At 35.5% G+C, this 14,793-nt stretch overlaps 1 protein-coding gene across 15 annotated transcripts in view; it reads right to left on the bottom strand.

Moving 5' to 3' along the window:
* The window catches only part of PTPN3 (protein tyrosine phosphatase non-receptor type 3), a 160,441-nt gene that overhangs the window by 66,500 nt on the left and 79,148 nt on the right, over window positions 1-14,793 (bottom strand). For 10 of the 15 annotated variants that reach the window (XM_023921791.2, XM_086896611.1, XM_086896654.1 and 7 more), the window contains exons 3-8: window positions 14,201-14,308; window positions 14,000-14,042; window positions 12,946-13,024; window positions 11,538-11,582; window positions 10,575-10,627; window positions 1,620-1,740 (exon numbers count right to left, since the gene is read on the bottom strand). In XM_023921791.2, the coding sequence (XP_023777559.1) occupies window positions 1,620-1,740; window positions 10,575-10,627; window positions 11,538-11,582; window positions 12,946-13,024; window positions 14,000-14,042; window positions 14,201-14,308 (449 nt within the window). Of the gene's footprint in view, window positions 1-1,619; window positions 1,741-10,574; window positions 10,628-11,537; window positions 11,583-12,945; window positions 13,025-13,999; window positions 14,058-14,200; window positions 14,309-14,793 lie in introns of all 15 variants that reach the window. The other 5 variants (XM_023921789.2, XM_023921790.2, XM_086896628.1 and 2 more) reach the window with 1 other exon arrangement.

Genomic DNA, 14,793 nt, shown 5'->3' with positions numbered 1-14,793 from the left:
ATTCTTGTCAAGTATGTCCTTAGCACTGATCTAGTGAAATTCATGTCCAAGACATAAGTGTTCTCTACGAGTGCCCAAGGAGAACACAAGAAATACTGCCAGGAGAAACAATAATTTGTCTGCCTCTCCTTGCACTCTGAAGTAAATTTGCCTTAGGAGCTAAGTTTCAAAACAGGCATTAAAACAATAAAGAAACATTTTTCCAGTCCAATCTACTCAGTATCTTTATTCAGACCTTCAATTACTAACATCTCTGTTAATTCTAGTACAGAAGTTAAACTTCTCAACCATCAAAGCCTTACCCCACCAAAGACACTCAATGAAAGCACTGATATCACTGAAAGGACTAAGAGAAGAAAGGAGTCTTTCCAACAGACCCCCACCACACTTTAGTCTGGACCAATGCTAACTTCTAATCTTCTCTGCAGAACATAACCAGTTTCATACCTCTTGTTACCACAGCACTAAATAGATGAGCTCAACTCAGCCACTCCAAGACTCTTCAGAAACTTCCCTCAGTGGTCTTCAAGATGACTGCTTCCCAAAGATAAGCAGATTTATTCATTCCTATCAAAAAGTCCCCCTCAAAAAACTACTGAACCTACTGGAAACAGTAAAATAATTTGGAAGGAATAGAGGCATCAGCTACTGTGTGCCCCATCGTGAACTGTTTGGAAAGCATTCCAGACTAGTATCTCCAACAGAAAGAACAGCTGGAGTTAAGAGTTCAATGGTTATCTCCTTTTGCCCCATAAATGACAATGCCTATTCTGGATGGCTAGGGAGCACATGTGAAGTTCAGAGCTACTTGCTACACCCACTAGAAGTAAAGAAATTAGAGGGAAAAGTAAGAGTATTGAAAGATGAGAAAAAATAGCTGAGGGACATTAGGAAGAGATGAAAATGGAAATATTTCAGGGTATGAATCACAGAAACTAAGAGAGTGGGAAATTAGCTCTGCTGCAGTTAAGATACAGACAGAGAAAACAAGCCTACAGAGATTTGGATTTCATTTGCTTACAGACAATTTCTTAGATTGATATATTTGCATTCAGCTTGCAAGTATCTGATCAACACCACTAATTCCAAAGCTGCAGTCTTACAGGAGACAAATCAGCAGGGTCAGGAAAAATAATTAGCAGCGCAATGACTGGAATAATCTGTTGCAGTCTTTGTATTACACTCTGGAGAGGGGAGCGAAACCACAAAGTTAATTGAAGTGTTTTGTGCTAATGGCATTTCTTGGAGTATTTTTCCACATATTTAGACAAAAAAAATCTATAGAATTTGAAAAATGATCAAATATCCTTCATGCAGCAAACCCATCAAACATCTAGTATAATGCTCTAAATTGTTGCTTTTAACAATGTTTAAGGCTAACTAAGCTACTGGAGTTTATAACTAGAAATTTATTTGAATGTTTCAAGACCTTAGCATCATACCCTGAATATAATTAATATAGCACCTCTGTGATAAACCCAAGTATTTAATTTAACATAAGCTATATGAAATACAACTGCCTGCTGTAATGAAACTAGTAAGAACTTGAGTCTTCCTTTTAACATTGTTTTTTTCTTTAAAAGCTCAAGAGGTGAGAGAGAGCTAAAACTTCACATTACCTGTGTTGCTCATGTAGTGTTTCTACTTTGGTAAGAAAATCCTTGTTCTGCTCCGGTATAAAGTTGTAATTTGACAGATATCCTGAACAATGCACTGAAGCATTATAGTCTCCAAGTTGCGCTGTTAAGAAACAAGAAATACATATGCAAAGTTTTCATAGTTAATTGGATTTTTGTTTAGAAAAAATTCCTTCTCATTAGAACACAAACACATATGGGAAAATGCAGAAATTACCAATTATTTCCCAACAGACAAGAAGTGTTGAACATAGGGAACTGTATGACCTCAGCAAGGTAAGATTTTTTCAAAACACACTTACCATAACTATAATCTGAGGCCCTGAATGACTCAGTACTTTATTTAGTCATTCATGCAGCCTCACTTTTGCATCACAAGCTGTAACAGCACTAGACAGATGTCATGTGCCATGCTGACAGAGATGTGCAGTATTGTAACATCAGAAACACCAAATTGCTTCAGTAAGAAATGGCAAATGAAATCAATTTGACACATTTACTTGACTAGAACATATTAGAAGTCTTCAACAAGATCTGTTACTTAGAAAGCATCCACTTCTCACAAATTCAGGTGGAAATTGTTCTGCTACCGACTAGGGCACTGTCCCAGAAATGCAGCTGAAAATTACTTAACAGAACATGTGAAATAACTGCAGTTTGACACATAACATTACCAAGCTGCTACATAAGTAAATAACTATAACCTGTACTAACTTTCCTTCTCATAAGTAATATGGAATAGTGATTATAAAGCCTTTAAGTTTCCCAAAAGTTAATGGTATGATTTGAAAATTAACACAAAAAAAGGTAATTAATAGGCCGCAAACAATTCAGCATTGAAAGCTCCTCAATTGAATCAATGTTCAAGAGCACACTTTTAGGACATACTATCAATAATATTATCACTATTTTCCAGAAAATTAAAAAAAAAAAAAAAGTACAAAAGAGATATTTAAGTGATTCAAGTTGAGGGGCATGAGAGGCACATCAGAAATTACTTATACCTAGTAATTATGCAGGATCTGTGATGCACAGGATAACTAATAGTTGCAACTTACATATATTCAAACTCCATGATTTATATGGCCCAGGAAATAGAAGTACAATGATTCAAGACAATTTCCAGGGAAATGCAGTCAAAAGCTAATGTAGTTGCACACCTAATTGTCAGCATCAAGAGAAATATTTCAATAAAAAAGGGAATGATAAGAGTAACTAATTTACTTTGAATGCATATGTTCTTGTACACTTAGTTCTTTCTTTTTAAAGGTAGCCTAAGCTTTAAATTAATTAGCAAATAGCAGGCAAAGGACTAAATATTTACCAGGAGAGTCAAAACACATAGTTGAACATTACTGTAAAATTTATCTGAAGAACAAAAAAACAAGAATGAGAAAAAACAAACCAAAACAAAAAAAACCCACAAACCAATCATGACAGAAGATGCAGAAGTACCATAAGAAACTGAAATGATTTTTAGGAATAGCTACATATATTGACAAAAATCCAAGCCTGCCAGTGCTAAGTCTAAGGCAATGACAATAAAAGCAAAAATTAGGAACTTTCTGAACTAAGTAGTTTACTAACAACAGAGTAGAATAAAACTCACAATTTCACAATTACAGTAGTTGATTGAGGATCCTTTCCTTTGCTAGTCATTAACACAACCCATCTTTTCTATGAAACAATCCTTTCCTTTACTAGTCATTAACACAATCCGTCTTTTCTATGAAACAATCTACATCTTTAAGGTTTGTTGCAGCCAGTTTGAATTCCAATCTTGCCAATGGGAAAAGACCAGATTGCCAGAAATAAGATACTATAGTTTTCTACTTCAATTTTCTTTTCAGCAGGAAAAGATATTTTTACTATAATTTTACCTTCTTTAAAGGGGACAACTGTTATTCCTTCATACCTTATGAGGTAGAGTATTTTTTCTAATCTTCTAAATAGGCTATTCTGGTTTTTTTCCCTCTTGCTACTAGCTACCTGAGGCCATGCCAACAAGGGGAGCAATTTAGCTTCTCCAACTTCCTAGCCAGCTGTTACAGTAGAAGAGAAACATCTTGCAAGACTAATGATCTTGTATAAGATTTAATTATCCAAGTAGGAAAAATAGTTAGGACATATCGAGACATTGGCAAGAATAACAACCTATGATGCTTCTCTCTCTTCACTGGATTTCTCCAGAAGAGAGCAGAAGGGCAGGAAATATTAAAGACATATTTCTAATCTGAGTTCCTCCTGACATAGGTTAAAATATTATTATTTTTATACTCTAACTAACTTTCTCTTCATTGAGTTAGTATCTGCTGACTCATGATCAGAGCAGAAACTTTCTCCATTCTAGACTACTGTTGCTCTTCAACTTATTATAACTGCCAAACAGTATAGAGCAAAATGAGGGAAAGTGGAACCAAGGACAAGTCAAAAAAAAATTAAATCCCTGATAATTGAATATCAGAATGTTGTATTTTAGAGTTATACATCTAATATGAAACGCTTTAAAAAAGGAATGTGATGGACCATTCATTTAGAAGACCATATTCAACAAAAAGAGGATCTTTATTTTTTAATTTCTAGTAAAAGAACAGTTCAATAGCCAAGTAGCCAAGTTAACATGCCAGAAAACTAGTTCTACAAACTTTCAATAAAATAAGAGCCATAACTGCTTGAAACACAAGTCTTGAGATATATGTTTACAGAGAATAGGATCTGTCTATGCCTTATTGAAGGCTAAATAAGCCATATATTTTTCATACTTTTTTCAAAAGTCATTTGTTCAGATGTCCCTCAAGGTGCAGATGACACTGTTCACCAATTCTACAGACTTGGCTTGCAAATAATAATAAAAAAAATTGCATACAAAGTAATAGCACCAGAATCTATTTCTGCACATGGGTATATCAAGTAACTTCAGATACAAGAAGGGAAATGTAAAAATGGCTCATTGGCTAACCATGATGAGAAATCAGTTATAGTTCATATGGACAAACTGACACAAACGAATGCCTACAAAAGCTAGTCTTTAGAAATTGGTTTAATATCAACTTTCTATAGACCTGAGAAGTACACCAGAAAAGAATCAAGCAGTTTCATACTGAATTTGTAACTTTTTTTGCAATTTTAATACTTTAGTTCACATGAATAAAGCGCAAAAGTGAATTGAATTGCCCGTTTTAAAAAAAGGATAATTACATATAAAGATCAGGTTCACAGGGGAACAGAATAAACAAACCACAGGAAGAGTATTGCATATAAATTATAAAAATCCTCAGGTATGAAACTAGTCCAGAATTAAAACATAGTTAGGATCACATGACTGGCCTCCAAATCAGGACAGCAATAATGACTCACATTATTGAGATGAGGGTGAAATGTAGTATTAAAGGCTAATGATTAATTTATCTTCATATGAACACTGAGGTACAAAAAGAAAATACACTTAATCTAGACAGTTTAATCTGTTTAGAAATTCTAAGTGATTGCTTCTTGGCACAAAACGAGAACAGAAGGAAGATGAACTTCCTAGCACAAACTGTTTCTCAACAGTAACTACAAATTATTCACGTATTAAAATGTTTCTGGAAGCAGAAAAAAATCTGTAGAATTCAAAGAACCAACATGAAAATGTAGACAATTATTAAAGACAGACTAAAAAGGTACACTGAAATGAGCAAAATGACACCATGTTGAAAATGGTTTTCAGAGAGAAATTCTTAAAGGACCAAAACCCTCAGAAGTGAAAGTTGAGAGGAGGAAAGGCGTTTAAACAAGTGGAACATGTATCCAAACAAGGATGTGAACATGAACACTAACACACTCAGCCCCTAAGTAATTGTGATGTCCCTACAAGACAAGTAGAACTAACTATCATGGGAGTTAAAACTAACTTGTTTTGTAAAAGGAAATAATGCTTCACACTCAAGAGCCCTGACAAAATGTTCAGCCTAGGCACGACTGTAAATAGCTGCTTATGACCACTTACAACAGCTGGCCATTTTGTGGTAAGACAGAATGAGAAATTAGGCATTAATAAAAACAAAGGAACATTTGTAGAGGAAAAAAAAAAAAAAAAGAAAACTATGCATGCACAATGGTAGTCTCCAAGTTATTTACCACTCCAGAATGAAAAATGAGCCAGCCATTGTAATGCCTTTTAATAAAAGAACTGAAAAATAAAAATCAGTAGCTCAAAACCCAGACACAGTTAAACAACAACACAAAAAAATAGTCACAAGGAAAAGGATGAAACAAATTAGAAATTATAAATTATACTGAGTTGCTGTTTCTGCATCTCAAATACAACACATACTTCAGAAACCATACAGACACAGTCAGGAAAACTATTGAGAAAAGAAGTATAATCCCAAGTCCAAAGAGTATTCATTTTGAGAAAGTATTGCGGTAAAAAAATTGAAGGAATAGTTATCAGTATTCCCAAAACATTGTGAGGCTTTGTCAAACCAATACATCTGATCCTCTGCCATATGTTATTTCTCAGCATTCATCACTACTCATTTGAGAATCAGAAAGTCATTTAGGTTGGACAAGACCTCTAAGATCATTGAGTCCAACCCTTAGCCCAGCACCGCCAAGCCCACCACTAAACCATATCCCTCCATGACACATCTACACATTTTTTAAATACCTCCTGGGATGATGACTCCACTTCCCTGGACAGCCTCTTCCAAAGCCTGACTACGCTTTTAGAGAAGAAATTTTTCCTAATAGGGAACATAAACCTTTCCTGGTACAACTCCAGGCTGCTATCATGAGTGTAATACTGTGTTACATGGACCTTGACCTTGGGAAACCCTTTTCTCCCCTTTTTTAGTTATGCTACACAAAAATATTTAATAGGTTCATCCAACTTAAAAATACAGAAGAATAGCATCAAGTCTATGAGGCACTGCAGAAAGTCAGCTTCTTAGCTACAGCACAGCAACCCAAGCTGGGGCTCTCACTCTGGAGATTGCACCTTGTTTAGAAGTGTTACAGTTCAAAAAATAATTTGTGGCTTAATGGAAGACCATCACATAAACAATTTTTGAAGTAATGATCTCCTGAAGTACCTAAAACAATTGTAAAATATAATTAATGCAAACCAGTCCAAAAGAGCTGGAAAGTTGTAGTATATAAACAATCAGAATACTCTTAGAAGATCTGTTGTACAGAGATGTAAGCAAGCTCAGGAGCAGCAATCTAGAATTCAGTGAACCACATGGAAGGAAATGGGAATGTATTTTCAATTAAACTCTCCAAGCTGATTCTTCTATTGGGAGTTTCATCACCATTACACAGATAACATTGGAACTGTAAGGTATGATGAAAGGTGCCTTTGACTGCACAGCATTGATGCAAGCTTCATAAGAACAGATGTGACATGCACACAATCCTCAGACTACCCAACACACTGGTAACTAATTTCAAACACTGGAAATTTTGCTCAAAGTTCTCTCTATTAATCTAGTCTGATTTTGATTCTAAGGTACAAGAGTTAAAGATGCCCTGGAAAGAAGGAGAAACCTGGCTATCTGTAAACAAATCTCTCAGCTTACATGAGATGTCCTTCTGAACACTATTTCACTTCTAGAAAGCATGGGTGGGGAGCACACACAGAAAAATGTCCAAATGCTAACCATGAAAAGAGAGAGGTCTCCATAAACTAGGAAGTCTAAGGGGTCAACCTAACTTCTATAAAGTGGGGCAAAATGAAGGCAAGTTAGAAGAAAGAGTCAGGCCTCACTATGGAGCTGCTGTTGATGTTTCTCTAAGTCTTATAGCCCACCTACACCTCTGGGATATCAATCTTCTGGCATTCCCAAAATTCTACCTCTCTTATTCCCAGTTCCTGAGAGAATTTCACACTAAGTTCAGCTTCCTTGACTCTTCATCATCATCAGCCTTCCTTCCCTTATAAGAGGTTAAAGTCCATTTGAATCCCTAGCAACCAGTCAACCCCTTTCTAAACAAAGTCCCAAAGACATCAAGCAGTGTGCTAGTGAGGATTCGTGGTTCTCAAAGCAGGGCTGAGAGGAGCAGTATCACAGGAGAAAAGAGCAGCTGATGCTCAGGAACAAACAAATGCTTAGAAGCATTCATAACATCTTTGCTGGCTTTATTACTGTACTTCAGATTCAAGTCCCAAGTCACCAATAGATTTATAAACATAAGAGCATATTCTCATGAAACCCATGGGACTTCTTACATACCAGTAACTGAGCATTTAAACAATGGCCTGGAAATGGCAATTTGCAACATGAAGTGATAGAAAACAAATGGTGCTAAATCAGCTTTATGACATTTGAAATTTAAAAAAAGGAATAGTTGTACTGTATAGGTATCCTTATTTGGTACAACTTTCCCATTTTACACTAGTAAAAATACGATTTATCATTAAGATTTTTCAGTATGAGTATATCCTGTTCAGCTTCACAATGGTGAAATTATTTGAAATGTACATTAAGTTCTTCTCAAAAAAAAATAATTCAAAAATCTACTGACTGTTCTGTCACAAAGCACATTCCTGATAATACACTAACAACTTATTCTTCAAGTGTCTGAACTATGTTCGTAATCAGGTTCAGTCACATGTTATTCACAGTATTCACACCCACTTGCATTCCCCTGTAACTTAGCCCCACCAGGCAAGGCGAGGTGTGCTGCAGCAGGGCAGAGGGACATGTCAGAGCTTTATTTCAGAACCAAAAGCCTGTGAAAAGGGCATTACAGCATCCCAGCAGCACAGTAGATACAACCAAAAATTATCCCCTTGCAAAACTCAGACAAAACCTCTGAAGGCCGACTATTAAACCAGTACATGGAAAAACTTCAGTTAAGCAAGAGCAGAAATATCAAACACCAGACTTCATACCCTACGAAAGAGATATGATTCAGCCCTCCCATCAGCAACAACTGCTACACCTTTTAAATAAACAACACACAGGTTTGTCAGACACCAAGGATTTCCCCTTCTGCATACAAGGGAAGCTACAAAAGGAGAGAGCAGCCTGAAAGCCGCCAAGAAGGGGCAGTAAATAGCTCAGGTAGAACTGATTCACGGCAACCTCAGACAATGGATTTCTCATAAGCAGCTACCTCATACCAAGAACTTCAGCTCTCCTTACTAAGTATGACTAGAAATTAAAACACTAATAGAAAACTACTTAAAACTATTTCAATTGACAGGACATAGCAAACATGACTCAGTAAGGAGACCAAAACCCTTGATTTCAAAAATGTCTTTCTTATGCCATCACCTCTAGGTAAAAGGAAAAAAAAAACAAAACAAACAACCTTAAAGGAATATGTCATTCTATTAATGAAATCATTCCTTACCAATACAGAGAATAAATATCAGTGTCATAAAAACAGCAAAAGAAAGGAAATCAGATAGCAAAATAAGGCTACTTTTGGGGTTTTTGTGCTTTTTTTTTTGTAATTAAATAATAAAAAGAAACAAAAAAAAAAAATCCCCACCATCTGGTAAAAACAGCACTATCAGGAGTTAGAAAAAACAGGTAAGTAGCTCGATAGGAAATCCAGAATCCACCATGAAAGACAATGATTAAAACACACTAGTACTCTCTGACAATCTTCATTGTCCTTCCATAATTTTCCTTTAGTACAGATTACTGCATTAGTGGTATCCTAGCTTAAGCACTAAAAAGGGAGCAGCCATAAAACTGAAGGGGAAACAGGAACAACTTTGGGATTTGGGATACACTAGATTTGGCATGATATATTTCAATTTGTGGTAGAACCTTCGCATTCTTAATTTCTGAGCTTTAGCTCAATAAGATCACCAATAGTTCATTTAGCAATCCTAGTGGTGCAGTGTATCAGCCTTCAAGTGCCATTATTGGCCCTCAGAAACACCAGAGCATTTCTTTTGGCTCCAAAACTGGGACTGCCACATAGTATGGAAAATTTCAACTGTTTTTACTGAAGCTTGAATCTGATTAGTTTTATTTTATAAAAGGGTGCAACATATGACATGCTTAAACATAAAAGCAAATGTTTCATAGACTCTTAGGATTTCACCAAATACTAAAAGCTTATCCCATCCTTCTTTGAAAACCATACTTTAATTATTTTAGCTTGGTTCCTATTTCAAACAAAAATTACCTCAATTGTTTCTGTGGGCCTTGTTAGCCTTTCCATTAAAGAAATGAGAGTCAGCCAAATAATTACACAACTATTCTTACATTCTTTCCCCTGACTATTGTAACAAATATGCAAACTCCACTAAACCCTCAACCTGTTTCTTTTTCTTTATTTGTTTAATGAGAAAGGTCTTCCTCCAGCTGTTTTCCACTGTCTGTTGAGGATGCTTGTTAGGAATTGTCAGACTCCAGTATGGTTTTCTTACAGAAGATGTTTTTCTAGTATCATTGTTTGAAATTTTTTTTTTGCCAAAGGCAGATGAGAAGGATCTAAATTCTTATATGCAGAGTCACCTTAAATGTATTGCAAAGGGCCAGTTTTACATAACTAACAAACCAAATTCCACAAAACAAACATTGTGTAAGAACACTATAGTTTCTTAATCATGAGTTTACCTTCATCTTATCTGTTCTCTAGATGACCACTTATTCCCTTGGAATGCATTCCCGTAGCTATTGTAACACACAGTAAGTTTCACAGTTTTATTTCCACTGACAGTGCAAACCTGACTTTTTTGTCAGCAGTCAGAAGCATACATAAATAGAAAAATTATTCTTGTATCAACTTTTTTTTTGACAGGCGTAAAAGGTATTCTTTTTATATTTAGACTGTCTCTGGAGGCTGCCTTAATAACCTGTACCTGCATATTGAATACTCGGCACAAAGAGGTAAGGAAAGAAATCTCTCCCAATTTTTCAGTGCCAAACAGCCAAGAAAGTAGTTGGTCAAATAAATTTATTAACAAAACAATGGTTGTTTATTACTCACATTGTACTGCATATGATGCCAGGACAACAGCAGAATTAATGGGGCATGACAACCTGGAAAAGAGGGGAAATAATTTTATTTAAACATAGGCTGTATGCATGTCTTCTTGAAACTATCTCACAATTAGTTTGATATGTGAAGACTAATTCATCTTCAAAGAATATCTGATTTTTTTCTCACTGTTTGATTGTTAAAGCACATTACAACTGGATATTAAACAGCTCCTTAAGTGAATGGAAGTAACTAATCAGAAAAGGACATACTCAGATTTTTACTGGATGTTTATTCAGGAAAGAAAAAGATATTTTTATGGGGCTCTGGATATTACTTTAATAGCTGCATTATGGTGTAGTTAAAACTAGACACAAACACTGAAATTACCCAAATGCCAAGCACAAACACAGCTCTGATCTTATGGCCAAAACTGACTCTATAATAGAAAAAAGCCAACACCTTTAGGCAACTGACATTTGGCAGCAAATACTTGGACAATGGTTTCCTTTTTATTTATTTTTTTTTATGTACAAACACACAGAAATCACAGCCAAATAAACCACTGGGTATATGCCCAGGTAATACAACCCTGAAATAAGGAGAAATGATAGCATGAACTGCCCCTTGCTACTCCTGATTACTGCACTAGGTAGTGGGTGCCCAGATTTGGAATTCCATGCCTGGCACACCAAGCCTTGCATAAATATCCCTTTGGCTGATGTCGTGCCTGTTGATACATGCATCACCTACAGCTTATTCACAACAGACTTCTAAACTGTTCTTAATAAGTGAGCTAAGAGAAAATTTGTAACATTTCCTGGCAATGTGATTTTCCTTTAAAACAATGTTTCACAAGGCATATTTATAGGATAATTGGGATAATTTTACAGCAACAATACCATCAGGCAAAAGGCTTTTTAAATTTATTTTTAAAAGAATTATAGAGAAATTGAAGATTCTTCTTATTACCTTCCTTCTGCAATATCAGTCTTCAACTGCAGAAAAAATAAATGCCTAGAAAAGATTTTTTTGGAAAAGAAACAAATGTGCATTTATTTTTAAATGGTAGGATTTAAATAGCTACATTGTTTTATTTCATTAGATTTCCCAGCAAACTATACAAACAGATGAACAAATATTAGTGGCATTTACAAATATGCAACCATACAACCCCTTACTCTCACAACATTTTTAAGGATCTTTGGCAGTCTCTAGTGCAACTCCAAGGCCACAGTATTATTAATGTTGCAATTAACACTACAAAAACCAAACCACTACTACTGAACTGAGCTCTTTTTCTCCCTGGAATACTCATCTTGAATGCAACTTGAAAAAGAAGTTTTTCTAAAATAAGGCAAAACACCTCAAATCTCAATCAAGGTTGACTATGAGATCCTGTCTAGGAGATAGACTCAATGGAGGTTGAGACATTTCTGTAGCAGCATATGCTGACAAAAAGCTCTTAAACAATTCTCTAAGAGCAGTTCAGTCTTCCTCTTATTAGCATGTTTGACAATGTTAGTTTATAGTGATGCTGAAGAGTGGGCATGTGAAGAACCTTAAAGGGCAGATCTAAGAATAATTTCAGTTTTAAACTGCAGAACAGCTTCAAACTACATGATTAACAAATACCAAAACAGGTCAAAAGATAAATTTTCTACAAGAAATATAATTTCACATGTTGTACTATTTATATTCCCAAGTCACTAAAATTAATAAACAATGAAAGTGCTACAGAAATGTCAGGTTAACAGCCAGATTAATGTGTGCCTTCAAATTGCCTTCAAATTCTAAACTCCAAATGACAGGCACTGAACAAAACAAGTATTCAGTTAAAATTTTGTGACAAATTAATTGAAAATTTCTTGTAATACAAGCATCCCACCACCCCAAAAACTCAGGTTAAAAAACAAAACGTTAGAAGTCTACAGTAAACTGAAGCATTATACATCTTTGCATGTTACAAGTAAAAGGCAAACTAGAAAACAAGAACTGTTATCTGTTCTTTCCCCCAAAAAATAAACCCCACCCTTCCACACCCTCAGCATTAAATCTACTACACATGTTCAAAACTGACTCAGTGTTTATACAAAACTTCTAAGATAGACAGACCCAGGGCATGCAGACTCCAAAAAAATTCAAGACGGAAATAAACATATTTTAACACCTACCATCTTTGTACTACCTTATACTCCAGCTGTATCCTGTAAGCTGAACTACTCAGAAACTATTCATCATGAGCATGGCATCAAGCTCTCCATTCCAAATGTATTCAACACCAAGTTATACAAAGTTATCCATGTAATGAAGCATAATTTGCCAAGCTGCAGTCATGGGCAAGACACATTCTTAGTTCACAGAAGCAAACAGAAGTTACCTGGTTTGTTCTTGCTGAAGTGTGTTAGGATCAGGTAGAAAAAACCTTACACGAAAATGAAGCGTGCAGGGAAAACCTCCTGCAATATTTTAAAAGAGCAAATCAATCATTACTTTAAAACAGAAAGAGCCTCATATTTTCATTTCTATTTTTACAGAAAAATTACATTAACAACCACTTAGAAATCTCATGTATGCTTTTCATGAAACTAAAAGAAACTATGAGAAGTCCCTCCTGATGCCCTGATACCAACTTTGAAAAGAAAATACTGTCAACTATAGTAATGCTTTCATTTAAAGTACTTTGCATATACTACTTTGCATAAAGGCATTATTGAGCTTCCTTTGCCCGCTAAGTATTAGAAGGGAGAAAAGCACTAAATATATTTAAGGTGTCTCAGCTGGGATAATGCTCAGTTCTATCTTACATATAAGTGCATTAAATTACAGAAGTCCAACATGCTACTTTTGTGTATGAATTGAAACAAAAATTCATGATCTGTAGCACAAGGTAGAAACGAGGGTGCTGAAAAATATAGCTCAAGTGTTACACAGCACAAACTGGGACAGTGCCGTACTAGAACAACAAATGCACCTGGAAGTGTGTGGCGCCGTTTTTCTGGTTAGTTGTTTTTTAATAAAAATGTATAAATTTGGGGTTTTTCATTGTATGTGTGACAAGAAATTGCCAGAATCTATAAACATACTGGCTATGCCTCCCTCAATCAAAACCCCTTTTCCTTTGCTTCCCTCTCAGGAGGAATTCACCGGCACCACAATATGACTACTGCTTTCATGGCCATCTAAGCATGTCTAATACTGCTCAGAAACCAAGTTTAGCTGCTATTACAGCATCAAAGTTAATGATCTACCAGGTCTTATTTCCACCCAAGTAGGAGTAAGGAGAAGTAGAAGAATCTGCTGAAATGACTCGCAGACACAAGACTTCATCTTGAAGAAAAATCTACCATCTGGACAATATGCATTTATTCTAGTCATAACATAGAAAAACAGAACTACAAAGTTACAATCAAGATAGTAAAAACAAATCTTACCTTTTAACTGTTTCCTAATAGGTTTGCTTGGTTCAAGCCATCGCTGTGAAATGAAAAACTATTAGATGGATTAAAAATATTTGCAAATAAATATTGTTTATTCATGTGCATGTGTGTGCATGAATATGTGTGTATACATGCACGTGTACATATTTATACACACATATACATGCACACACGTTTTTTATTTACTATACTTACAGGTGAATCTACTGAATTCTCATTTTGCTGTAAACCAAAATATTCCTTCTCTGTCACACCCAGCTGATTATAGGTCATATCCAACAAAATTTGTCCAGTGTCTTGTTTCTGTAAACAAGAAAAGTTTAGAAGTTATACACTGCAACACTTATACATTTTAAGACCCAATTAATTGAAATTAATTTGATTTGGGTTTTTTTTTCTAATGTAATTCATGAATAAAAATAGCTGCTGATTCATCAGTTTGAAGTTTTTCAGCAATAAGAACTTTATTCTGACAAAGGTTTGGGTTTCTTCCCAAAATAGTTTAGGCATATGAAATTTCCTAATATGAACAGACATGTACTCCAGCTCCTGATGTGGGTGCAGCAAATTAATTGTAAGCAGGTGACCCCTCCCTTGCCCACAGTGGGAGCAATGACCTTCTCTGGAGTGGCAGCCTGCAGGGATGGCTTGCAGACATGTGGGGCTGCTGTGGCCCCTGCTGTCACCACAAAGCAGCACAATGTGCTTCCACATCAGCTAATAAAAGACAAAGTATACACTAGGATGGGGAAAAAAAAAGAGAGGGATCCTGTGATCCAGCCATAAGA

This window comes from Cyanistes caeruleus, chromosome 1, assembly GCF_971803275.1.
Source record: "Cyanistes caeruleus chromosome 1, bCyaCae1.hap1.1, whole genome shotgun sequence".
In the NCBI taxonomy this organism is placed as follows: domain Eukaryota; kingdom Metazoa; phylum Chordata; class Aves; order Passeriformes; family Paridae; genus Cyanistes; species Cyanistes caeruleus.
Note: the sequence above shows the minus strand (reverse complement) of the source record. Positions and strands in the feature narration are given on the sequence as shown.